Genomic DNA, 26,572 nt, shown 5'->3' with positions numbered 1-26,572 from the left:
CTTTTCATAACTGAAGATATTGCTAAACGAAAAAGACATTCTTTTTTGTTTCTTTTATAATTTTTTTTATTTATCATTATTTTCAGATTACAACATTCATATAGCTATAATGCAAAAAGAAATAAGAAATCAAACACCTTTCATTAAAGAAACAGGAAATGAATTATATAAAACTTTAGCTCATAACAAAAGGAGCCAAATAGGAAATAAAGAACAACAAAAAAAGGAAATATAGCATATGTAAATACTGAGAAGAATCACAATGTGATTATTAGTTAAGGATATATTTATGGGATACCTCCTTCCATTGGGCAACCCTCCCTAGCAGTCAAAAATTGTAAGAGCTGTTTAGGGTAAACAAACAACAAACTATTATGATGAAAAGTAACAAAACAACAACAAGGAAATGTAAGCAAAAATGTGCCTCCTAATGAAAGAACTCTCAGTTTTAAAAACAAGAATTCCTTTTGTCTAGGCTGGATACTTTTTGACAAATCAGGAAAAATATGAACATGAGATCATAAAAATTGCTAATTTATATGTCAATAGAAAAGCCTCAGAACGGTAGTTTGGTCTGGAACCACAGCAAATGTGACTATTATCCATTCCCTGGCCATATCCAGGTTAGACTATTGTAATGCACATGTGCAAGGTATCAGAGCATGAGATAGGCGCCAATCACAACTTGTTCAGAGCTCAGCTGTATGACTGCTGACAAATTCCCACAAGTTTGATCATGTGACACCCCTCCTTTGTACTGAACATTGGTTGCCAATTTTCCACTGTACCACTTACAAGCTAATCCTTTTAACATTTAAAATACTACATTCTAGACAGCCTCCCTATCTTTCTCGCTTACTAGTGTTGAATAAGGGCATAAAAGAATGGAAGTGGAAGGCTCCATGATTACAACAAGCTGTGTTAACACTAAAACCTCCTGAGGCACGAGAAAAGAATGTGACAGACATTAAACATCAGCCAAAGGCACGGCTCCAGAAAGTCTGTGGGAAAGAAAAGGGAGCAATAAGGGGAAACAGATGCAGCATCATGTTCTGCACATGATTAAAGCTTTGTGGTATTCAGAGACTTGCATGGAAAGAAAAGGGTATATAAGACCAATGAGAAATTTGTGTATTAAGCATTCTGACTTCTTTGCCTGTACATTGCTTGTTTAAGCATTCTGATTTCTTTGCCTGTACATTGCTTGCTAGTACAGATATGCTTCCTGTATATTCCATTGATGCTATACAGTAAACTGTAAATTAAGAGGTGAATAAACATCTTATATTAAATGTAAAATTCGTCTAGCCTTTTCTTCAAAGTGGCGACCGCGGCAGGACTTATGCCGCACATGGAACGAAAGGGCGAGACGAATGACAAATTAAGTGTTTGTTGTTAACGAAAGTTTTACAGGATTTTGAGAGCAAGCGTTGTCTAGCCTTGACTTCTGTGCACCACTGACGTGGGAGTGATCAACCTACTGACGTGGACATACAGGTGACGACTCCTGGGCTTGCTTAAAAAGAAATAAGAAGACGCGTGAGTAAGCTTACACTGTGGCCTTATTACCGGTATATTTGTTTAGCTTTGTAGTTTTCTTTTTTGTATATTTTCTTTGTTTAAGTGCATTAGTATATTTTTGTAGGTTGTGGTTATATCAGAGAAATTGTAATAGTCAGAATAAAATGGAAGGGAAAGGGGCAGATAAGAAAGAAAAGCCCCCTGTATACACTTTGTATTTAGATTTAGATAGTTCAAAAAAATGCACCCCTTTGCAGCACGTCATAGAATTATTCCCGTTAGACAAAAAACAGATTGAAAAAACACATGAGAAATGGGTCAAATATGATGCAAAAGATTCTTTTTTGAGCTGGTCTCAGTATGGATCGTTTGATCGTCCAAAATTATTATCTCTCCTGAGATACATACAAGAAAATAAAAAGAAGCAGAAAAGTTTAGAGAAGCATCTTACAATTTGGAATTTATTTTCTGTAGCAGCAGATCTTTTTCATGCTGATGTAGATAGAATACAACAAGAGGCAGAAATGTACAAAAGAAATAATCCTCCTCCTTATGATTCTGGCTGTAATACAAGGAGAGAGACTTTATGCCCTGTAAGGGATAAAGGATGGGAGAAGGAACAAAAGCGTCCCAAACCGTGCGAGGGCTTTTCTGCCCTTGATGATCCCCCCAGTGACTCAGAAGGTGACAAGGGAGGAGATGAGTCGATTGCCTGACACGGTGTCATTGTTTGTCTATGTAGATGATATTCTACTGTCTGCTGAGACTGAAGCAGAATGCCTAGAATGGACTAGAAAATTATTTTTGTTATTAGGAGAGTTAGGATATAAATGTAACAAGGAGAAATGTGTTGTAGCTCAGTCTACTGTCACCTTTTTAGGACAAAATGTTTCAGCAGAACATAAGGTCATTATACCGGAAGTTATATCTATTTTAAATGAGACCCTGGTACCGCAAACAGTTACCCAGTTACGTGCTGTTTTGGGAATGTTAAATTACTGCAGACAATGGATACCAAATTATACACAAAAAGTAATGAGACTTTATAAACATTTGAAACTGCCCGCAGCCACACCAAAGAATACTCTGTGTTGGAAGAGCAGGATAAGATAGTACTGGCTAAGATTGTGAGGGATTTGTTATCCCCAGGACCCTTAGCAGTAATAGATATCCAATCACCTGTGCATCTATGGGTAAAAGACATGGGAAACAGTTGGGCAGCCATGATTAATCAAAATAATGAAGTAAATACACCAGTAGCTTTTTTATCAGGCTCTTTTAATCATGTGGAAAAGGGAATGAAAGAAATACCAAAGTTATTGACAGCTATTGTGGCTGCGGTAGGCAAATGGAGGGCACAAATGCCTTTTGTTCCTATTGTAATACATACCAACCACACGATTAAAACGCTGTTGAGCCCTAGCCAGAAGGCATTGACAGCCACTAGATTTGGAAAATATCAAGCAGTACTTTTAGGACAAGATATAAGAATAATACCATTAACTAAAGAACAGAGAACTAAGATAGATCTGCTTTTTCCTGTCAATCAGGAGGTTGAGATCGATACTATAGAAATCCCTACATTTCACTGTCTTACTTTTGAACCCTTGTCTGATGGGTTGATATGGTTTACAGATGGAGCTTGTGAAAGGACTGTTGCAGGCTTTGCCTGCGTGCAGGTGGATGAGAATTTAACAAAGATAACACAAGTACAATATAAAACCCCTCCTGACCATACTGCACAGCATGTTGAACTTTTGGCCGTTATCACGGCCTTACAACAAACTGATATGACTCAAAATGTCACCATATATACTGATAGTGGTTACGTTGCAAGTTCACTACAGTATCATATATTAAAATGGCAATGTAGGGGGATGATAACTAGTGCAGGTAAAAATCTACAACATTACACATATTGGAATTTGCTGTTTGAAATTTTGGCGAGAAGGGAACGTGAAGGTAGAAAAACAGCAGTTGTGTGGACCCCGGCCCACACTGAAAGGCCAACCTTTGAGGCACTAGGTAATGCAATGGCTGATGCAGCAGCAACGGAGGTGGTTAAGCAAAGTGAAAAGATTTTGTATAATACTAGACAGACACAGGAAGGGCCACTTACGAATGTAGATAAGCTTGAAATGTGGCAGCCAGAGGAACAGGAAAGTGAAAAATGGTTGAAGAAGGGATGTATGCAATTGGGAAGTGAATGGTTTAATACAGAAGAAGGATTGCCTTGCATGCCAATGAGTCAGACAATTAAGGTATTTACTGAATGGCATGCAACCATGCACTGGAACAAGGATACTATAAAACAACAATTTGAGCAAAGATTTTGGACTTTGAAAATTGATAACTTGATTCAACAGGTTGTGCAGAATTGCATGGTATGTAATATTAACATACCTAAAAGAGGTCCTAAAATATCGCCTGGGACACTTCCAATACCAGAAGGCCCAGCTAAGGAATGGTACATTGATTTCACTGATATGATTGTTCCAGTGCAGGGAAAAAGATATTTGTTAGTTTGGGTGGATGCTTTCTCAAGGTGGATAGAAGCATTTCCATGTAAAAGGGAGACAGCACATGAGGTGGTACAATGCCTGATAACTCACATTATGCCAAGACATGGGTGTCCGTCTAGAATAATTTCTGATAACGGGACACATTTCAATAACAGTATTTTGAAAGAAATGGAAATGATTATGGGTTTAACACACAGGAAAGTATCAGTGTATCGCCCCACCTCCAATGGTTTGGTGGAGCGCTACAATGGCATTTTAAAAACAAAATTGAGAGTCTTATTAAAATCTCTCAATAAAGAAATGGTGGGAAAATTATATACATGGCTTGATGTATTGCCATTAGCATTAATGACAATACGGGCCCAACCCAATGGGCGTACAAAATTGTCCCCATTCCAAATTCAGACAGGACGTCATTTCTTCCTGATGCAGACAGCAAGTACTGATAATACAGCTCAGTACTGGCAAAAGCTACAACCAATGTTGAACCTGACGAGTGATATGATCCGAACAAATGTAGCATCACAGGCAGGGACTACTAATGATGTTTGTGCTTTTAAAGTAGGTGATCTAGTACTACGAAAGAACTTTACACATAAAACGTGGAAGGATCCTGTGTATGTAGGGCCTTTTGCTATCACGGCCCTTACTCAGACCGCTGCCCGTCTGGAAGGTCATACTTCTTGGATACATTTATCAGATATTCGACGAACTAATAATATTGAAGTGGACAAAGAATAAACAAACACCATGTCCCTAAACATGATGGTACTGGGATGTTGTTGTTTGTTAATTTTCTCAGCGGAGTGGACAATGAACACATATGAGAATAGACTTATTACAGCGGCCAAGATGTTGAATTTGACTGATTGTATCATATGTGCCCACCGACTGACATCATCCTTGTCCTTGCCAGCTATGATGTATGGGACTACAATGATAAAGTTGGGTGGGTACCATGTCTGTTATCCCAATAATACCTGTGTAAGGGATGATGGAAACCTTCATTAGACAAATGAGACTATTTATAAGCAAGCCTTGCTTACGGACAAGTATCCACAGACATCATTTTGGTGTCTGATTAATAGTACGATGACTGGAAACATCCCCCCGATAAAGTGCAATTACACGCACAATGTTGTAACAGGTAATTGGTCTATAGGAACAAGTACAGTGATTGTAAATGTCACAGCCACCAAAGAAAAGTGTGGCAATAAAACAAGCTGCAATAAGACCTTAACTCAATGGTATGTAACAACTGATTCAATGAATGTTAGCACCTTGGAATATGCTTTTAATTTGTATAATTTTTAATATCACATCAGTTAATGCAATTAGGCATTATCCTTATAATTGTTCTTATATGAAAAGTAAGAATGACAGTGTACTTCCCTTTGATGAAGCTCACTGTCTGTATTCAAAAGAAATACAAAATTTTTTACCCTAGTACAATTGAATCTGTTTAATGCTGTGTAACATGTGTATTAGCATGTTTGCGAAAGATGTGCCAGGACGCTTTTAAAATGACAATAGTAACCGAAATCAAGAATGAATAGAACTTTAATATGTCAGCCAAAGATATTGAAAAAGCGTGCAGAAACTGAATGTCACAAACAAGGGGGAGGAGATTTAGAAGGGAGGTAAGAAGAAACAGACTGGAGCTGAAACAGATGTGTGAGTCCTGGAACGACCAGGCCTCAAGGGAGGATTTGTTGAATAAGGGCATAAAAGAATGGAAGTGGAAGGCTCCATGATTACAACAAGCTGTGTTAACACTAAAACCTCCTGAGGCATGAGAAAAGAATGTGACAGACATTAAACATCAGCCAAAGGCACGGCTCCAGGAAGTCTGTGGGAAAGAAAAGGGAGCAATAAGGGGAAACAGATGCAGCATCATGTTCTGCACATGATTAAAGCTTTGTGGTATTCAGAGACTTGCATGGAAAGAAAAGGGTATATAAGACCAATGAGAAATTTGTGTATTAAGCATTCTGACTTCTTTGCCTGTACATTGCTAGTTTAAGCATTCTGATTTCTTTGCCTGTACATTGCTTGCTAGTACAGATATGCTTCCTGTATATCCCATTGATGCTATACAGTAAACTGTAAATTAAGAGGTGAATAAACATCTTATATTAAATGTAAAATTCGTCTAGCCTTTTCTTCACTAGTAACTTATATGCCCTCTAGAAATGTAAGATCCTCAACTCGAAATCTGTTATCTATCACGTCATCAAGGCATATTCGCTTTGATACCATCCATGCTGAGATCTTTGATGTAAACGGATTGCACCTTTGGAATTTGCTTCAGCTTTATCTTCATCTAGAAACTAATATTGATAAATTGAAGACTGGCTTTTAAATCGTTCCTGCTCAAAGATGCTTTCGGAACTGAGCCCTCCTAACCCTTTCCCCTGCTCAAGGTATGGTAGTATGGGTGGCTAGAACGACTCTTTGAGGCTGCAAAGATTCTTTTGTCCTGTTTTTTTTCTCTCTCTTGTTTTGTCCTATTGGCATTGTAGTCCCTTCCATTTTTAATGTTTTAGTGATTGAAAACCACTCAGATAGTGTATTATTAAGATGCAGTATACCAAGAATAAATGAAATCTGAATCTTGACCAGGATAGTGGCGTAGCCAGATAACCAATTTAGGGAGAACCCAAGAGCAAAGTGGGTGGGCCAAAAATTTCATCTCTACAACTCCCCCTCCCGGTGCCCCCCTCCTCCACGGTAAATGAAACACATGTGCTGGCACAGATCCGCAAGCCCCGCCAGCCAAAGACCTCCTCCCTACTGAAGAAACTTACATCTTGGGTAGCTGGTGGCAGTGTTCTGGAGCCAGGTGAACAAATTTTGAGTGGGCCTGAGCCCAAAGTGAGTGCCTACATTCCTTTATAGAAAAGGTGCCAATCAGGCACCCTCTGGGTTCATAATTAAAGAATTACTCTCCCTCCCCCTCATTCTACGTGGTGCACCATAGTTAGGTTCCAATTTGGCACCTAACTTTAAGCACTACAATGGAAGCTAAGTGCCAAAATGGTGGTAAATGGCAATTATCCACCTGATATTCAGCCTACAGCATTAAATAGTGTCTGAGCTGCTCACAGTCATGGGCTGAACTGACCCCGGATATTAAATGCCAGGGCATATGCAGCTCGCTGCATTGAATATTCGGGTACCAGCAGTCACCTAGGCTCGACTCGATTTTAACAACATGATATATGAAGGAACAACATGAAATAACATTAAAACGGTTGCAGACTTATGAGATCCAAGATGGCGACTGAAATGGTGTGAGTGTCAGAGCTCCTGAGTACCTAGGAGAGAAAGACGCCAGAGCCCCGATTGAATAGCATGGGAAAGAGAAAAGGGAAAGCGAAGGCTCTTACCTCCCCGAGCCAAGCTGTAAATCCCGCTGTGCGCCAAACTGTCCTGGAGACCTTTGGAGTGAGGACACTCGGAGAGCAGCAGTCTGCGATTACAGGATCCGCTTCTCTGGAAACGGATCATAGCATTGAGGGAGTCTCGCTTAGCCCTCCCTCCACTACAGCCCGCCTCCCTCGACCAGGAGGAGATATGACACTGACAGTGGGACAGAGAACTGAGGCGATTGGTGGAATGCAGCCCCTGTTAGCTGAACCGAGAGGTCCTGTTGGCGCCTCAACGCCCGCCAAAATAACATCGGAGGATTTGGCTTCCTCGTCTTTGACTCGAGCTATCACCCCTGAAGGAAGTCGAGAAGCAATAAGGCTGTAGTAACGTCAGAAACGTTCTGGGACGCCATTCAAGGTATTCACATTTCCTTACAAACAACTGCAAATTCTCTCAAGAGAGAAGTTACCGACTTGAAAATAAAACATCAAGAAGTTGAAGTGAAAGTTCAAGAATATATAGATAAGGTAACGATCCTGCAAGGAGAGATTACTAAATTTCAAAATATTACAGCCACATTAATCAAGGAGAGGGAGAATCAAACCCGTAAGTTATTATTCCTTGAAAACCAAAGCAGTAGGAATAACTTGAGGTTTATAAATTTCCCCAAATCTCCGCTAATTTCTGCAGTGGACATGTTGAGGAAATATTTTGGAGAAGTTTTGGGAATATCTGCAGAAGGTTTTCCACCTGTTGCAAGAGCCCAGTATATAACAGGGACAAAAAAAAAACCTGACGGACAACCTCAAAATTTACCTGACTTAAATTTGACTGAATTTCTAGAAAGCTCCTTGGAGATTGCGACTGAAAGGACTACATTGTTAGTTACCTTTGCCCTAGAGATGGATAGAAATAACATCTTTCGGACATATTTTCGTCATTTAAATGCAGTTTTTATGGGCTCAAGGATTCAAATTTTCCTACAGTCGTTGCAAGTTTTTGTCCATTTGTTTTTAGTGCTCAAGTATTTTGGACGGTCTACAGCTTCGTATATGAGCAGAGCTGTGGTCCTGCGCCTCTATCTGGAGCTTACTGTTTGACCCCTGATGTAGGCGCTTGTATGCGTCAAAACACGGCCCGTGTTGGGTCCTTCCTTTATTTACATCAATAAAGACTGTTGGATTATATTTCCAGTGGTGATTCGTCTTTGGTCAGCCTCTACTTTTGCCTGCTGTGATTCGTCGTTGTACAGGGTTTCCCTGTTTTGTATTTTAGACCCACATAGTTCTTTACATTGTGCTTGGTATATTCACAGTTAGTACAGATGCACTTGCTGCCTCCTATTTGTTCACACTAACTACCACATGTATCACTGTTGCAAAGTGCCATGCAGTGGCGTTCTGTGGTTCACTGCCACCCGGGACGGATCGCTGCTGCACGCACCCCCCCCCCCCCCCGCTGCAGGGCAACACGGCACCCCCCCCCCCCTGGCGTGACACGGCAAGATGGCATCCCCCCCCCCCCCGACCCAATCCCCTCCTATCTACCAGCTCCGTTCACCCGGTGCCTCGCGCGACTCTGCGCTGCTGTAAAAGAAGAAAATCGCCTCATCGGCCCTTCCCTCACTGTGTCCCGTTCTCTGATGTAACATCCTATTTCCTCGAGGGCAGGACACAGTGAGGGAAGGGCCGAGGCGATTTTCTTCTCTTACAGCAGCGCAGACGCGAGGCACCGCACCACACAGCTGCCAGTTGGATGGAGCTGGTAGGGACTCGCTAGCAGAGAACCCCCCCCCCCCACCCATTGACACCCGGAGCAGACCGCCTCCACCGCCCCGCCCTTGCTACGCCACTGGTGCCATGAGCTAACTGCAATTCACAGGTGACACCTATTTCCCACCAAATAACAGCCTGTGCAATTAGTGTGTGAAATAGCATGTGCTCTCATGCCAGCACGGTAGTGTGTGCTAATAGTGCACACTAATTCACGGGCTAACTGCTTAGCACAGTTTAGTAAAAGAGCCCCTGAATTATACAGAAATATGTGCAGACACAGGGTGAGACACATGCTGATAAAGATGGAAACAAATACATGCAATCACATACATGGAACAAATATACAAAGAAACACAGGCAAGACTTACCCTTTGCTGCTGGGCCTTCTGAATGGTTGTAATCTGTTGGGCCACAACAGACAACACTTCTATATCAATCCGATTAAATTCATCAAAACAAGCCCATGCTCCAGAACTATGCAGAGAAAAAAAAACAAGATAAAATAAAACAAACCAATAAAAGACAGAAATGGTAGAAAAAAAAAACCTAAGAAAAAATGAGACAGGGAGGACGATACAATAAGAGAACAACAAAAGCTGTCATCTCTACAAGTCCATCACCTTTTTATCCCCTACATTTTACTTAAAAGCTTTTAGGGTAAATTTTCAGTAGGATGTTTAATTCACATTCTGTGCACCTAGTTCTCAACTCATATAAATTCAGCCAGCTTTCAAACACAAGTTATCTGCATACATTGTGTTGTGATGCTAACATTATGTATATAGACCCATTCCATTATAAATGGTGTAAAGTTTGCTTGTTAGTGCCCATGTGCATTTTTTTTTTTGGGGGGGGGGGGGGGGTGGTATTCAGCTCACACATTCTCTGTAGTTGCTCAGGGTGAGTTACACTCAAGTACAGTAAGTATTTCCCTGTTCCATTAATATGTGTTAATAGTAAATAGATCTCAATGCATAAAATGGGACCAGCAATAAATAATGTGTGTTAATGTGTGCTAGTGCATGGTCACACAGTAGTGCCTTTCAGTAACTGTAGCCAAGGTCACAAGGAGAAGGCTGAGGGGGAATATGATTGAGGTATATAAAATCCTGAGTGGTGTTGAACGGGTAAAAATGAATCAATGTTTCACTCTTTCAAACACAATGTCTAATAATCACATCAACACACATTATAGACCACTTTCCAAACATCTTCGCCAAGAGCACATCCCTCTCAATATCTGACAACCTAAAAATCCTAGGAGTCACCATACACCGCAACCTGACCTTTGACAAGCAAATCTCAAACACAACAAAGAAAATGTTCCAAACCATGTGGAAACTGAAACAAATTGAAAACTACTTCCCAAGAGAGTTATTTTGCACACTAGTCCAAACTATGGTATTTGCCCATACTGGCTACTGCAACGGAATTTATGCAGAATGCAAGGAAAATCACTTAAGAGACTACAAATGGCACAAAACACAGCAGCAAGACTTATCTTCGGAAAAAATTGATTCAAAAGCGCCCGACCACTACTCCAAAATTTACATTGGCTACCAATTAAAGCTCAAACATCCTTCAAGCTAACCTCTATCGCCTACAGAATAATCTTTGGACTAACACCAAAATACACAACTAACCTAAAAGAACTACCTATACACACCACCATTAGAGGAGCAAGAAACTACCTCACCATACACTTTCCCAAATGTCAAGGTCTAATATACAAATCTTCATACTCAACTAATTTTACATACACTGCCCCAAGACATGGAACTTTATACCAAAAGCCATCAAATATATGAACAATTACTTAACATTTCAAAAACACTTGAAAGCCCACTTCTTTAGAAAGTTTTTCCCGAATGAGAACACATAACTAATCTGACCACCGAATGGCACACCACGATAACTGATCCCTAGCAGATACTGAAGAAAAACAGCCTGAGCTACTATAACATGTTTAACTATAGTAATTTGTAGTGCTGTATGATTCACTCAAACATTTTTCAATTCAATTTGCTCATTCAAATTGGTTTTTCAATTTGATTTTATTCAGCTCAACTAAAATATAGGGGCCCACAGCCTCAGACCTATGCTAATATTATAACAGACAGAGTAACACACACAGGCAGCAGCAATTGAACATTTTAAACATCTCTAAAATGTCTACACTATCTCCACAATTATTGTTAAATATTAAAAATAAGTTCAAAACATACCCCATACCCAACCACCACCACCACAACAAAGAGCACTGCATGAATAAGTAGGACATGATATCAAATTCAAATATATGTTTTCATAAAACAGTGATCCTAAAGCTAACATATTGCCAGAGGAGACCAAGAACCAAAAACACCATGTAATCCAGCTCAGTTCCTTGAGCCTGTGGGACATAGGGCCAGAAAGTCACAAATTTTAGGGCATAGAGGAAATTTTAAAATATTCCTGCCATGAATGCTTCCTTCACCCAAAAAAGTAATTAAACAAGAAGAGCTGAATGAATTTTTTTTCTTAAAAAAATCTTAAACACAGAACAAAAAAAAAAAAAAAAAAAAAACGAGTGTAAGGAACAGAACTTATGCATGAAGGAAGCCTTTCCCTCATTACTCAATAGCTCTCTGTGAAACAGTAGTAATAAGAACAGGCAAGTGTATTTTTATATTATACAACTGCATTCCACAAAACAAAAGGAGCAAGTTCCAACATGCCAAGCCAGGTCACAAGTACCTGGCAGAAACCCAAATCATGGTAACACTCTATACTACAAATCTCAGGACAAGCAGTTGCTTCCCATGTCTGTCTCAATAGCAGACTATGGACTTTTCCTCCAGGAATTAGTCCAAACCCTTTTTAAACCCAGATACAATAACCGCTCTTACCACATTCTCCAGCTGAGAGTTCCAGAGCTTAACTATTCGTTGAGTGTAAAAGTATTTCCTCCTATTTGTTTTAAAAGTATTTCCATGTAACTTCCTTGAGTGTCCCCTAGTCTTTGTACTTTTGGAACGAGTAAAAAATTGATTTACTTCTATTCGTTCTATACCACTCAGGATTTTGTAGACCTCAATCATATCTGCCCTCATCCATCTCTTTTCCAAGCTGAAGAACCTTAACTTCTTTAGCCTTTCCTCATACGAGAGGAGCTCCATCCCCTATATCAATTTGGTCGCTCTTCTTTGAACCTTTTCTAATTCCACTATATCTTTTTTGAGATACAGCGACCTGAACTGAACACAATACACAAGGTGCGGACACACCATGGGCGATACAGAGGCATTACAGTATTTCCGGTCTTATTCATCATCCCTTTCCTAATAATTCCTAGCATCCTGTTTGATTTTTTTGGCCGGCGCCACACACTGAGCAGAAGATTTCAGCATATTATCTACAATGACACCTAGATCTTTTTGCTGACCTGCAAGGTGGACCCTAACAGCAGGTAACTGATTCAGATTATTCTTTCCAATGTGCATCACCTTCCATTTGTCCACATTAAATTTCATCTGCCATTTGGAAGCCCAGTCTTCCAATTTCCTAAGGTCTTCCTGCAATATTTCACTCCACACATGTTTTAACACTATCCTGACACTCTTCTGGTGGGCTACATACAGCTAGTACCATGGCTGTGCAATTTGCATAGGCCATTAATATATTTACATGAAAGGTATGCTGCTTTCAGTCTTGAGTCCATAGATTTTAACATAGTTTGTATCATTCAGGTGCCTTATGACCTTGAAAGGTCCTGCCCAGTTAGCCTGAAATTTATTCTGATGTACTGGGACTAAAACAAGCACCTGCTGGCCCTCATAAAACTCTCTGATTCTATGGAGGATAAGGCTACTGCTTCAAGATATCTGGTAGCAAAGTCCACCACTGTCTATTTCCAGTCCAGTTAGGGACAGCTAGAGGCCCCACTATATCCACAGCTATTCTCTCAAAGGGCTCACTGCTAATGGGTGAAGGTTTCAAGGGAGCTCAGGAGTGATCTTGGGTCTTCCCCACTCTTTGGCACGCATCACAGGTTCTACAATAGTCAGGTACAGCTCGGGATACTCCAGACCAATACAAGTTCTATGTCAATCTAGTGTGTGTGCTGGTCATTTCCTGATGTCCTGCTAGTGGAATGTGTGTGCAATCTGTAGAAGTTGTTCTTTGTACGCCCTGAGCACTATAAGCTGCATTGCCTGCTGTCCCGGGCCTATTAGGATCAACAGGATCAGTCTCTCTGTACAGCAAGCCCCATTTCTATAGGATACGATCTTTACAAGCCTCATTGGTTAGTTGACTAGCTCTCTGCTTCAGGGCTTCCAGGTTAGGGTCAGAGTGTTGTGCTTCCTGAAAAGCATGTCTCTGTCCTATATTAGTATCCATATCTGGAAGGGTCTGTGCTAGTGACTCTGACAAATCAGGGTCAATAGTCTGATCAATAGGTGTGTCAAATAAATCAGGCTATCCCATACTGGTCATAACAAAGTCATGCTAGAGCCAGTGTCCACAAGTCCAGCCACCTGGGTCTGATTCACAGTTACTGGGATACTGTAGTGTTGTGGAAACCCATCTGCTTCCTTGCTTGATGAATGACCAGTAACATTTTGTGCTGTGGCAACTGCATGGGCCTCCTTCGTGGAACTTGAGCCACCCACGAAAGCCACCAGCTTTGGTGCAGGAACTGAAATACTCTTTAGTGCAGGCTTGAGGTTATCTGGGCAATCTGCTTTGACATGTCCTGTACCCCCATACTGATGACAAGGATGCTCATGCTTAAAATCTTTAGGTTTAGGTGGAACACTGGAGGGTTTGCTGACAGTCTCTGAGGTTGCAGGAATATTTGGCTTAGGGCCCTGGCTCCCTTAGATCCTGGCTGCTGTGGATAAGGACGGCTTCTCTTTGCCAAACAGGGACGGTTAGCCATAATGATGTCAGCCAACTCAGCCGCCTTCTCTGGAGTATGGAGCTGGTGATCTTGAACATGTTCCCTCACCTCTGGATGACAACGATGAAGAAACTGCTCCAGGACCATCAGGTTTTGGCAGTCCTCCAGGGACTTAATCTCAGCCACTGCTGATGCTGGTATCTTAGCTGAATTACAAACTCGCTGTGAGTACCATCCACTCCTTTTTGCAAAGTCCAGAACATTAGTATATAGGTCTCGGGGGTAATGGAATAACAGTTCAACAAAGCTTTGCATACTTCCTCAAACTGGGAGCATGTTTCCATGGACAGTCCTTGAAATGCTTCAAGTGCTCTACCAGTGAGCTTTCCTCCCAGATAGCACACCAAGTCTTTCTGAGGAATCTCGTTGTGGTGGCAAATTTTTTCAAAGGCAGTTAGATATCCATCAGTGTCACCTCAGGTATCATCAAACTGGGCAAAAATGTTGGGCCCAATCCGGGCTGTGGATCCTGTTTCTGGCCATGGCACAGAGATTGGGCTGGAGCTTTGGATACAAGCCATTTCCATCTCCAACACCATTTTTAATTTCTGTAGCTGGAACTTCTGCTCCTGACGTTGATGTTCCCGCTCCTCTTGCCGCTGTCGCTCTTCCTGTTCCTATTCCTTTCGCTGTTGCTGGAATTAACGCTCTTCACACCGCTGTTCCTGTTCTTCTCACTGCAGCTGGTCTAGCCGCTGTTACTCTAGCATATAGATCTGCTGGATTTCAGCTGCTGTGGTACTCGGCCCTGCCAACTCACGGGCCTCTGCCCACAAGGGATCTGCTCTCATCCCAGGAGAACTCTGCACAGGACGGTCCTGAAGCGTCTCCTCGCTAAGGTTATCTGGTTGCTCTTGTGTTAGGTCAGGCATATCCAGTGTCTGAGGGTTGCTACCAGCCACCATCAGCACGCTGCTAATCTCCTAACACTACCAAAAAAAAAAAAAGCTGAACTGGGAAGGGACCATGTTACACCAGTCCATGGATCGTGACTATGACCCACACACTGAGCCTGACAATCCCACCACTGTCACAAAAAGTACGACAAGGTCTGTCTGTGTATGGCGTGATCAGAATCAAGGTTCCGTGGTCTTGCTTAAATTTCAAAAACGTTTTCCCCACTAGAGGTATGGCAGGATACGCATACAGAAGACCTGTCCCCCAGTTGAGGATGAAGGCATCTGATGCTAGTCTGTCGTGGGCCTGAACTGAGGGACCTTGTGGTTGATCTGAGTAGCAAAAAAATCCAACGAGGGGGTGCCCCACGCTCGGAAGACCTTGCAGTCTATGTCCATATTGCGAGACCAATTTGAATCGAATTGTCCACCACTGAAGAGAACATACAAGCTCTGGGGACACTTGGATGATATCTTCCAGGTTCCCCGTGGCTGGATACCACTGAGAAGTCAGGGTCCATTGAGTTGATCTCATGTGAAGACTTGTCATAGGTGTAACATTCACTGAGGAAGCCATGTGGCTCAACAATTTCAACATCTGAAGAGCTGTGACCTGCTGAGAGGCTCAAATCTTGGAAGCAAGTGCGACAAGAGTGTCCGCTTTCATCTCCGGGAGGTAGATTCGAACTTCTGTGTATGAATTCCAATCGCTAAACAGGGTGAAGATGGGACTTGGGGTAGTTTTGAATCCTAGTAGCTTGAGCACCCGAATAGTCATTCACATGGACTCTTGAGTTCTGTCCAGAGAGGTGCTGTTTACCAGCCAATCGTCGAGATATGAAACATGGACTCCCAGTCTCCACAGAGGATGCTGCAACTACCGCTAGACATTTGGTGAAGACCCTAGAAGCTGATGAAAGGCTAAAAGGCAACACATGATACTGAAAGTGATGTGTTCCCAGCCGAAATCGAAGATACTTCAGGTGGACTGGAAGTATCGGGATTTGAGTATATGTATCCTTTAAGTCCAGAGAGCATAGCCAATTGTCTTTCTGAATCATTGTCAGGCTAGGGATTTGTTCAGGGTCCTAAGGTCTAGGATGAGACACATCCTCCTGTTTTCTTCTGCACAAGAAAGTACTTGAAATAGAATCCTTGCCCTTCTTTCCCTGGTGGAATGGGTTCAATTGCATGGGCCTTCAGAAGGGTGGAGAGTTCCTCTGCAAGTACCTGCCTGTGCTGAGAGCTGAATGAATGAGCTCTCGGTGAGCAATTTGGAAGTTTTTGATACCAACTGAGTGCATATCTGAGACGGACTATTTGAAGAGCCTACCGGTGGAAGGTTATAAGAGGCCACCTTTCAAGGAAAAACTTCAGCCTTCCCCCGACCGGCAAGTCCGGGATGGACACTTTGACTACAGCTATGCTCTTTTGGAGCCAGTCAAAAGCTCATCCCATGCTTTGGCTGGGGAGCAGCATGGGCCTTAGGCACACGCTGTTGACATGAATGAGTGTGCTAGGGCTGATCCTGAACAAGCTGGTGAGCCAAGGGGTTGTACCTACACTTCTGACAGTAATAGGTACGCCTCCTTGGTTTGCCAAAAGTCAAGGAGACAGATGCAGAGAGCGCCCGGTGGGAGAGAGAATAGATGGCAACAGTATGTTTTTTGATCTGGTCATGACCTCCTCAAACTTCTCTCCAAAAAGGTTATCCCCTTGGCATGGAGCATTCACCAACCTCTGCTGAACAGAATGTTCCAAGTCAGAAACACACAACCACGAGAATCTGTGAATTCCTTTACTCTGAGCGGAGACCCTGGATGCCACATCAAAAGTGTCATGTGCCCCTGGCCAAGAACTTTCAACATGCCTTCTGCTGCTTGACCAACTTGCGAAGTAACTCGGCCTGCACCGGAGGTAGCGTCTCAGCCAGGTCTGACAACTTGCGCACCAAGTTTTGCAAGTGGATGCTCATGAAGAGCTGGTATGATTGTATACGGGAAATGAGCATTGAGGCCTGGTACATCTTCCTCCCAAAAGAATCCAGGTTTCTATCTTCTCTACCTGGGGGCGCCGAGGCATAGTCCCTGGAGCTTCTGGCCCTTTTGAGAGCAGATTCCACTACCATGGAACTGAGAGGCAACTGAGGCTTATCATATATGGCCGACAGGTAAGGAGCTCCGTAACGGGCTCCCGAGTGGACAGATATACCTAGGTCATCCTGACCGGACCGGAACGGAGATACACCGAGGCAGACTGGTGAATTATTAGACCATGTCAGCTTAACTAACGCAAAACCTGAGGCTGATTAGGACAGACTCAGGCACCGGAGACCACAAGCAACCTGACCTACCTGAACTATCCTTGGGCCACGTTGTCGCTATATCGGCTGATATGAACGTGTCCCAGAGGTCCAGAAGGTAGAGGCGAAGTTTCCCCTCCCGACACGTCTTCCCCAGACAACTGCCCCGCACCGGAGTGTGGTGCCTAGAGGATCACTGCCAACTACTTATGCTCAGCACTGCTTCGGATCCCGACACCCCAGAGCAAAGCGGTGGAAGCCGAAGGAGTACGGCGGAGGAGAAAACACCGGTGGGGCGTCCAAGTTGGAGGAGCAAACGACACCGGGCCCACACGTGTGCAACCACCCACTGGTCCCCCCTGAGCAAAGCAGTTATGGAGGGACTCAGCACCGGGCGCGACAAAACACCGAAGGACACGGGACGGACTGGAGACACATTGGGGCAAACTGGTGAACCATCCCTAGGCCACGTTGTCGCCATTTCAGCTGATCCCGCGTGTCCCAAAGGTCCAGATGGAAACGGCGAAGTTTATCTTCCCAACCCGTCTTCCACAGACGACCGCCCCACGTGGCTGACACTGAGAGCCAGAACAAAGGTAATCAAACCTTGCGGTCTCCGGGGACCTCGCTCGTGGGAGGCTTTAAGTGGAGGACAAACGATGCAGGTGAGCTGAGACTCTGTTTTTGCATTTTTTCTTTTCTTTTTCTTTCTCCCTGCTTTTCATTTGAAATGACTTTCTGAACTGCAGTAGCCAATCCCCGGAGCCTTGCGATCGTTGAAATCGCACCTACCCAGACATTTTTTCTCCTGGAACTATCCAATTTCAGCCAGAGACTCTATCTAAACCCAGGCATTTTTCCTTTTTCTTTCTCCCTGCTTTTCATTTTCATTTTCAATTAAAGTGACTTTCTGAACTGCAGTAGCCAACCCCCGGAGCCTTGCGATCTTTGAAATTGCACCTACCCAGGCATTCTTTCTCCTGGAGCTATCCAATTTTAGCCAGAGACTATCTAAACCCAGGCATTTTTCTCCTGGAGCTATCCAAAGTCAACCAGAGACTCTATCTAACCCCGGCAGTCTCCTGAAGCAGCCCAGTACAGGACTGGTACAATCCAACACCGGACCTTGGACTCTGCCTGACTCCGAACTTCCCGACAGCAGAGCTCATTGCTGCCTTTATCTGTTGATAGCACCATACTAAAATTATATAGCGGTACTAGAGAGAAATTTCTCAGCAGCAGAGCCCATAGATGGGTATTTGTTGACATTGCCTTACTAATATAATATAGCGGGGTACTACAAGGTAATAACTTAGTTACCAAACCTTACTGATATTATATGTTGTTATTGCTTTGTAAGCACTACAGTACCTAAATGTAATAATTTTGCTGTCTGATGGTCACTTATTAGCTTAAAACTAATACCGCTTAGAGTTGATACTGCTCGGCGTTAATACTGCTTAATATTGATACTGCTTAATGTTGATACCGCTTAATGTTAAGACTGCCTAATGTGGATACTGATTGAAATTATATTCACTCACTGCTTAATGTTCACACGGCTTGATATTGAAACTGCCTAACGCTGTTACTGCTTGATGCTTTTACAAAAGTTCACTCACTAATACCTTCAGGCACAACCAAACTCCACGTACGACAGCCAATATGAACACCAACAAGTTGCTCATGATAATATACTTCCTCCCCCTAATCTACCACGCATGGACTACTCCCAACATAAACAACAATCTACTCACAACACACAAACCCTACAGACAACCCACACACAGCTCACCGGACCAAAAGAACAACAACCAACTAAAAGGAAAAACAAACACATACGGAAATAACCAACAGAAAGAGAAGAAATGGCACAACAAAAGCAGATATCAAGAAAACAGACAACTAATAAAAATTAACACATCAATGTCCCGAACTGAACCTTACCACTCAATCCAAATGGGATACGTAAACGCCAGATCAGTTGTAAATAAAACAGAGACTATAACAGACTGGATCACCACAGACAATCTCGACCTCCTATTCATCATTGAAACCTGGATCCACAACCTTAAAGACCCCATAATCTTAGATTTATGTCCACCAGGATACAAAATCACCCACTGGACAAGAAACGGAAAAAAAGGAGGAGGAATAGCCATAATATACAAATCCGAGTTCACCATTACAACCACAGCTGAATCCATTCTGCCACAACTTGAAATCGCCTCAGTAAGAATTAATCACCCAAATTTGCAGGAACACCTTAACGCAGTACTACTCTACAGACCACCAGGCAACTGGCAAGATTCCCAAACACACTTTATCTCGAACACTTGTGTCTCTACCTCAAACCTTATCATAATAGGAGACATCAACCTGCACTTTGAAGGTCTCATCTCAACAAGCACCCAAGAATGCAAAGAATTCTTACAACTATGGGATCTGCACGGACAAAACACGCAACCAACTCACAATAAAGGACACACACTAGACATTATCACACACAAATTCGACCCCGACTCAAACCTTATATTAACAGATACAAAATGGACACCCGCACCGTGGTCAGACCACTATAAAGCAAACATCTCCCTCCAATGGTGAACGAAAAACTCAATTAACAAACAGGAACGAAAAGCATACACCACGAGAAGGAAAATAGACCCGGTAACATTCTGGCAACAGATCTACCACAATGGATGGACAATTAAGACAGATACAAACCAATTTCTCCTAGACTGGGACGATAGATGCAGATTAATATTAGACAATATTGCCCCAACTCAAACCAGAACCTCACACAGAAAGAACTCAATACCATGGTTCAGTGAAGACCTGAAAAAAACTTAAAACACAAGTTAGAAGGTTAGAACATGCATGGACTAAAAAGAAAGATGACCCCACACTTAACGCCTGGAAACAACTTCAAAGAAAATATAAATATACCATAAGACAAACTAAAAGATTATATTACAAAACCAAAATCGGACCAAACTACAAGGACACACATAAACTCTTCCAACTCGTGAATCAACTACTAGATATCACACCAGTCACAACCAACAGCAAAGATATACCAGGAGCAGACAATCTCGCGAGATACTTCAATGAGAAAATCATAAAACTACGACTCAAAATACCTGTCAGCACCATTGATTACGCCGATCTCCTTGACTGTCTAGATCCAGACCCTAGAATATATCTAGCAGACAGAACTTGGACCAACTTCGAGATACTATCGGAGGATCTCATTTCCCAAACACTCAAAAGATTCGCCAAATCTCATTGCAAATTAGACGTATGCCCAAACAACCTTATGACATCTGCCCCACAACAATTTATAACAGACCTAACGAATCATTTGAACTACATGTTACAAAATGGACTCTTCCCGAAGGAGAAAGGAAACATTCTACTTACCCCCATACCCAAAGACACAAAGAAAAGTCCTAGTGAACTAACCAACCACAGATCAGTAGCATCCATTCCCTTAACAACCAAACTAACAGAAGGAATGGTGACCAAACAACTCACAAATTATTTAAACAAATTCTCAATACTACATGACTCCGGATTTCGGTCTAACCACAGCACTGAAACAGTACTAGTTACCCTCATGAATAAATTCAAACAATTGATCGCAACAGGCAAGAACATACTACTCCTACAATTTGACATGTCCAGCGCCTTCGACATGGTTGATCATGGAAAACTACTACATATCCTAGAGTACTTCGGAATTGGAGGCAACATTCTCAGTTGGTTCAAGGGGTTCCTAACCACACGATCATACCAAGTGATATCGAACTCCACCACATCAGCCACATGGATACCTGAATGCGGAGTTCCACCCAGAAACACTAAAAAATCATCCCGCACATTCCTTAATCTTCACTTCCCCAACTGCAAAGGTCTAAAATACAAACTAACGCATGCGTCAACTTTTTCCTACCTGAGCACACAATTCTGGAACGCGCTGCTGTGCAACTTTAAAACGATCTACGAATTAACTAACTTCCGCAAACTACTGAAAACCCATCTCTTTAACAAGGTATACCACAAAGAACAACAAATGTGAACTCCTACACATATAACCAGAATTGCCTTACGATATTTGCTTGTTTATAATAACATCATGCTTTATCATTATCATGTAACCCAAGATCCTTATGCAATACTAAATGTCTATTTTCTTATGTATTTCCACTATTCATGATATAATGTAAGCCACATTGAGCCTGCAAAAAGGTGGGAAAATGTGGGATACAAGTGCAATAAATAAATAAAAAATAAATAAAAACCAGGTGCGTTGTGGATTCGATTCGATTCTGGGTGCAGCTGGTCTCTTGATAACATTACGAACAGGAGGCCGCCTTAACCCTAGTCCCTGAAGAAGGAATACTGAAACCCACGGCGTCGGGCGAGTTCAGGGGAAGGCAAAGAGTTGGAGATTCATTTATTTTCAGACACAAGGAGATAATGCGGACACAGCATGACTCAGATTAAGTGTTCATTAAATATTTTGACATTAACTACCTTAAGATAATCATTGGTATTGACGAACATTGGGGCAGGTTGTACTTTTTTGAATTGCACATAAGGCTGGTTGGATATTGTTATTATATCAATTGAAGAATTACACCAGTCTGTTAGCACTTATTCGGTGATTCACCATGAAAAAATGAGTAACCCGATGAAAGAAGTGCTACACCACTAAGCAACAGAAAATTGACTGTGCTTTTTATAGTGGGACTATCTGAGGGTGCTCTTAAAAAATTAAAAAAGAAACAAAATTATTATTCATAGGTTTATTATATCCTGGTTACAGCAGTTTGTCACCTATTAAGGGTATAGCAGCAGCCACGCTTACCGATGTTCCCAATGCCAGTACGACACTCGATATCAATGCTGACGCCAACGTCAAGGAACCAAACTTGGCTCCATAAATCTTCTAACAATGAACCTCTCTGGAAATCTGGTCTTCATGCGAAGACAGAGAACACAGCTAGTGAGGCTATGGTCAGGCCCAAGACACTGTAGACACCAAGAATGGATGTCTTTCCCAGAGACTGACCGATTGCACCGGGTACAGCGCTCAAAGCCACTGGGAACTTTCACGGACATAGAAGGAAAAACTTCCTCGGCTAAATTAAATGAACTGATGGTGACTGAAAAACGGGCAAGGCACGACAAAAAACAAAGGGAAAGTTCCCGACTGAAGTTAAGGCCTAAAAGCGACATGATGATGATGAAAAGTAAAGGAAACTTTAACCCGGGAAAAAAGAACTAAAACTTTAAGGGAAAGTAAAGAAAGGAGGTTCCACAACAGGAACATAATAATGGGAGAAAAAAAAATATACGTAAAATAGCCGAAAAGCACCAAAAAAGCTCTTTAGGACTGAGCGATGTAAGAGACGGCAAAAAAACAAACCCTCTCCTCACCATGGTAGAAAAAGAGCGTTCATGCGGCAGGTGGGGAGGTACTCGCACATGCATGGTGGAGCATGTCTCGCTCTCCACAAAGCTCTCTTTATACTTTTATAAATCCCAGACCGGGCAACACGGGTCGGCATCACCCACTTGTAAGAATTAATAAGCCTGCTTGTCCTCAGAGAAAATAGGACCGACTATTATATGGTCCTATTTATGTGGTTAACCTGGCCAGTTAAGAGCTGAATATCGGCACTTAACCAGTCAAGTGCCAACTCCACCCCCAGAGCACCTCAAAATAGCCACTAATATTCAGCAGCACTTAACTGGTTAAGCGCCACTCAATATCACAGTTGTGCCAAACACAAATCCGGCTATGGAGCTGAAGATGTTCTGGGGGTGGAGTCAGCACTTGGACGCTTTAAGTGTTGATATTCAGCCCTAAAGTGGACAGGTTTACCGCATAAATGGGACCGCATAAAAGTCTGTCCTATTTTTATGCGGTAACCAATGGCTGCAAAAGTGATGAATATCAACTTAAGAGGCTATCCTGCTTATAATCGAAAGAGAAAAACGCCTATATTCCGACCTAAATCGGGACATGGACGTCTTTCTCACACGGGTGCCCAAATCGGTATAATCAAAAGCCGATTTTGGGCGTTTCCAACTGCACTCCGCTGCGGGAACGAATAAAGTTGATGGGGGCATGTCGGAGGCGTGGTGACGGCGGGACTGAGGCGTGGTTATCGGCTGAGCAGAGATGTGCGTGCTCGGCCGATAATGGAAAAAAGAAAGGCGTTTTTAGAGAGAATTTAGGTCACTTTTGTTGGACCCGTTTTTTTCACGAACAGGTCCCAAAAAAGTGCCCTAAATGACCAGATGACCACCGGAGGGAACTGGGGATGACCTCCCCTGACTCCTCCAGTGGTCACTAACCCCCTCCCACCAAAAAAACCCGAACGTTAAACACTTTTTTTCCAACTTGTAAGCCAGCCTCAAATGTCATCCCCAGCTCCATGACAGCAGTATGCAGGTCCCCGAAGTAATTTTAGTTTAGTTGGTGCTGCGCGGGACCCATGCAGAGAGGAAAAATCGGAAGAAAAAAAAAAAACAACCAAGTGCAGTCAGGGACGTCTAAATTACCAGGATAGTAAAAGGGGGAATCAAACCAGCAACCTTCTGATTACAAGCTCAGTGCTCTAGCCAGTGCACCACGTTATTCAGTTTCTTAGACGTCCTTCCCTTTCCATTAAGTCCCTCCAAGTTTCTGTCAGCCAATCACAGCTGTTTAGCGGACACCGATGTCAGCTAAATGAGTTGTGATTGGCTGACAGAAACTTGGAGGGACATAATGGAAAGGGAAGGACATCTAAGCAGTGGTGCACTGGCTAGAGCACTGAGCTTGTAATCAGAAGGTTGCTGGTTCAATTCCCCCTTTTACTATCAGTTTAATTTGGACGTCCCTGACTGCACTTGCTTGCTTGTTTTTTTTTTCTTCCGATTTTTCCTCTCTGCATGGGTCCCGCGCAGCACCAACTAAACTAAAATTGCTCTGGGGACCTGCATACTGCTGTCATGGAGCTAGGTATGATATTTGAGGCTGGCATAGAGGTATCTCAGGGGGACCAGTGCACTACGAATGCTGGCCCCTCCCACGACCAAATGCCTTGGATTTGGTCGTTTTTGAGCTGGGACGCTTCGGTTTCGATTATCGCTAAAAAACAAAAACGCCCAGCTCAAAAAACACCCTAATCCAATGTATTTTCGAAAAAAAAGATGGACGTCCATTTTTTTCGAAAATACAGTTCGGCCCGCCCCTTCACAGACCCGTTCTCAGAGATGGACGTTCTTACACATAGGCGTTCGCGTTTGATTATGCCCCTCTATGTTTTAACCAAAAATAACTGGATATTCAAAACCAAATCCCACAGGTCTCGGCTTTGAATATCTGGAGATAACGCTGTCAGCAGTGGGCAAAACACTCACCACAAATGGCTGAATACTGACCCCAAAGCTCCCAATTTCATTCAATAAAGCTTTGAAAATGTACTCACTTCTTTTCTGCCATGCTAACATACCTGGCAAGACCCTTGAGGAATTTGCCCATGGCCATGAAGTCCAGTTGATCAGAACAGTTGAAGACGACAGTTTGAATGGCCAGAGCTTTCCCAAGATCTTTAGTTGTTTCAGTTTTCCCTGTTCCAGCTGGTCCAGCAGGGGCTCCCCCAAATTTTAGGTGGAGGGCGCCAGTCAATGTCAGGTAACATCTACAATCATTAGGAAAACAGCTAAGAGTTGTACAACTCCTTTCCAGAGTTCAATTAGAGATTAGTTTAAACTAGCATTGTCCTCTTTCAGTTACAAAGAAACACAAAACAAAAAAGCAGATCTAATGAATGCAAATGAGAAGTATTTAAAACAAAGTACCTACTCCTAATGTCATAGAACTATAATTCCTAGGAAACATGTTTAGGGGGCAATTTAATAAGGAGCCACCTATTTTTAGGTGCTAAGAACACACATACAGAATTTTAGTTATTTATTACTATCACTACAACTGCTACTCTATCCCTATTCTATAATAGGATATGGGTGCCAATATGCTCTTATAGAATACTAGTATAATCTGGCAATGGTTCACCTTACATTTAGGCATGTGTAGTTAAACCAACCATAGAGCTGGCATAACTGCTGGAATACAACAAAACAAAACTCTCTCATGTAATGGCAAAAAATAGTAATTTCAACAATAGACTAAAGATTCTGTGAAGTGCATCTCTTTTAAAGGGAATTAAGGGAAAAGCCTCTGAATTTAACCCAGCCTCCAACCCAAGTGGTCATTTAGTAATAACAAGGGTTGAGAAAGCTTCTGCTGGGATATACATGGAGTAAGAGAGCACATGTAACAAGGTATGCTGTAAGTCACACATATAAGTGGGAGCCCCGCTCATGCTCCACCCATACATACACCCCTTTCAGTTGTGTGGAATAGCAAATCACATTACAAAATTGGGACATGATGTTGGAAATGTTGAGGATTATGCACACCAGATGCAGGTACCTTTAGAAACAGGACTTGAGATGCATTTCTTGGACTTTGTTTTTGGACTTTTATATAGAGAAAAAAGTTAAAGAAAAAATGTTTTGATTATTTGGGATTCAATGATTAAAACCAAGAGATGGATAATATACCATTGAGCCTACATGTGTTTGACTACAGTTGCTTTGAGACTTTTGAATTGTGCGGTGTTGGCAAGATACGCTTGTTTTTAAGAGAGAACACCAAACTGGCAGCTACCAATTGTTTTATCAAATATCCTTTTCAGACTCCTGATGCAGGCAACATTGGCTGAAACAGAGTCCGGGATTTTAATCAATAAAGATGTGTATTACTGTCACATCATCTTTTCATTTTTCCAAGTCACCTTCTTTGTGTCTTGTGTGCATATTGAGACTGCAAAGTTTTGTGTTCTTCTGTTTTGGCATCTGAGTCTGTCTTTACTTCATACATTTTCATTTATGTTGGTGACAGTTTGCTTCACACTGTTTGACTCTTTAGTGGTATCTTGGGTCTTTTTGTGGCAGATATTCACATATTATTTACATATAAAGAGAGTATGGTAACAGAGGAATTTGTTCTAGAGGCTAGTGAGCAGTGAAATCTCAGTAAAACAATATGTTATTGGGATAGACAAGATTATTTATCTGTCAGCGTAACAGTGACCTTCAGTAATTGTGGAAATTCAATGTTAATATTATCGTTTATTATTTACTATACCGTTACTTATTGCTAGCAAAACAGAACAGTT

At 42.2% G+C, this 26,572-nt stretch overlaps 1 protein-coding gene across 1 annotated transcript in view; it reads right to left on the bottom strand.

The window, feature by feature from the left end:
- LOC115458777 (dynein heavy chain 1, axonemal-like) overlaps positions 1-26,572 on the bottom strand; it is a gene marked incomplete at its 5' end in the record, with an annotated part of 332,737 nt that overhangs the window by 153,718 nt on the left and 152,447 nt on the right. Inside the window, 2 exon segments of the mRNA XM_030188593.1 lie at positions 9,559-9,664; positions 24,842-25,030. Coding sequence (XP_030044453.1) covers positions 9,559-9,664; positions 24,842-25,030 — 295 coding nt within the window.

Source organism: Microcaecilia unicolor, unplaced genomic scaffold (genome assembly GCF_901765095.1).
Source record: "Microcaecilia unicolor unplaced genomic scaffold, aMicUni1.1, whole genome shotgun sequence".
Classification (NCBI taxonomy): Eukaryota; Metazoa; Chordata; class Amphibia; order Gymnophiona; family Siphonopidae; genus Microcaecilia; species Microcaecilia unicolor.
This window is presented reverse-complemented; position numbering and strand designations above follow the sequence as displayed.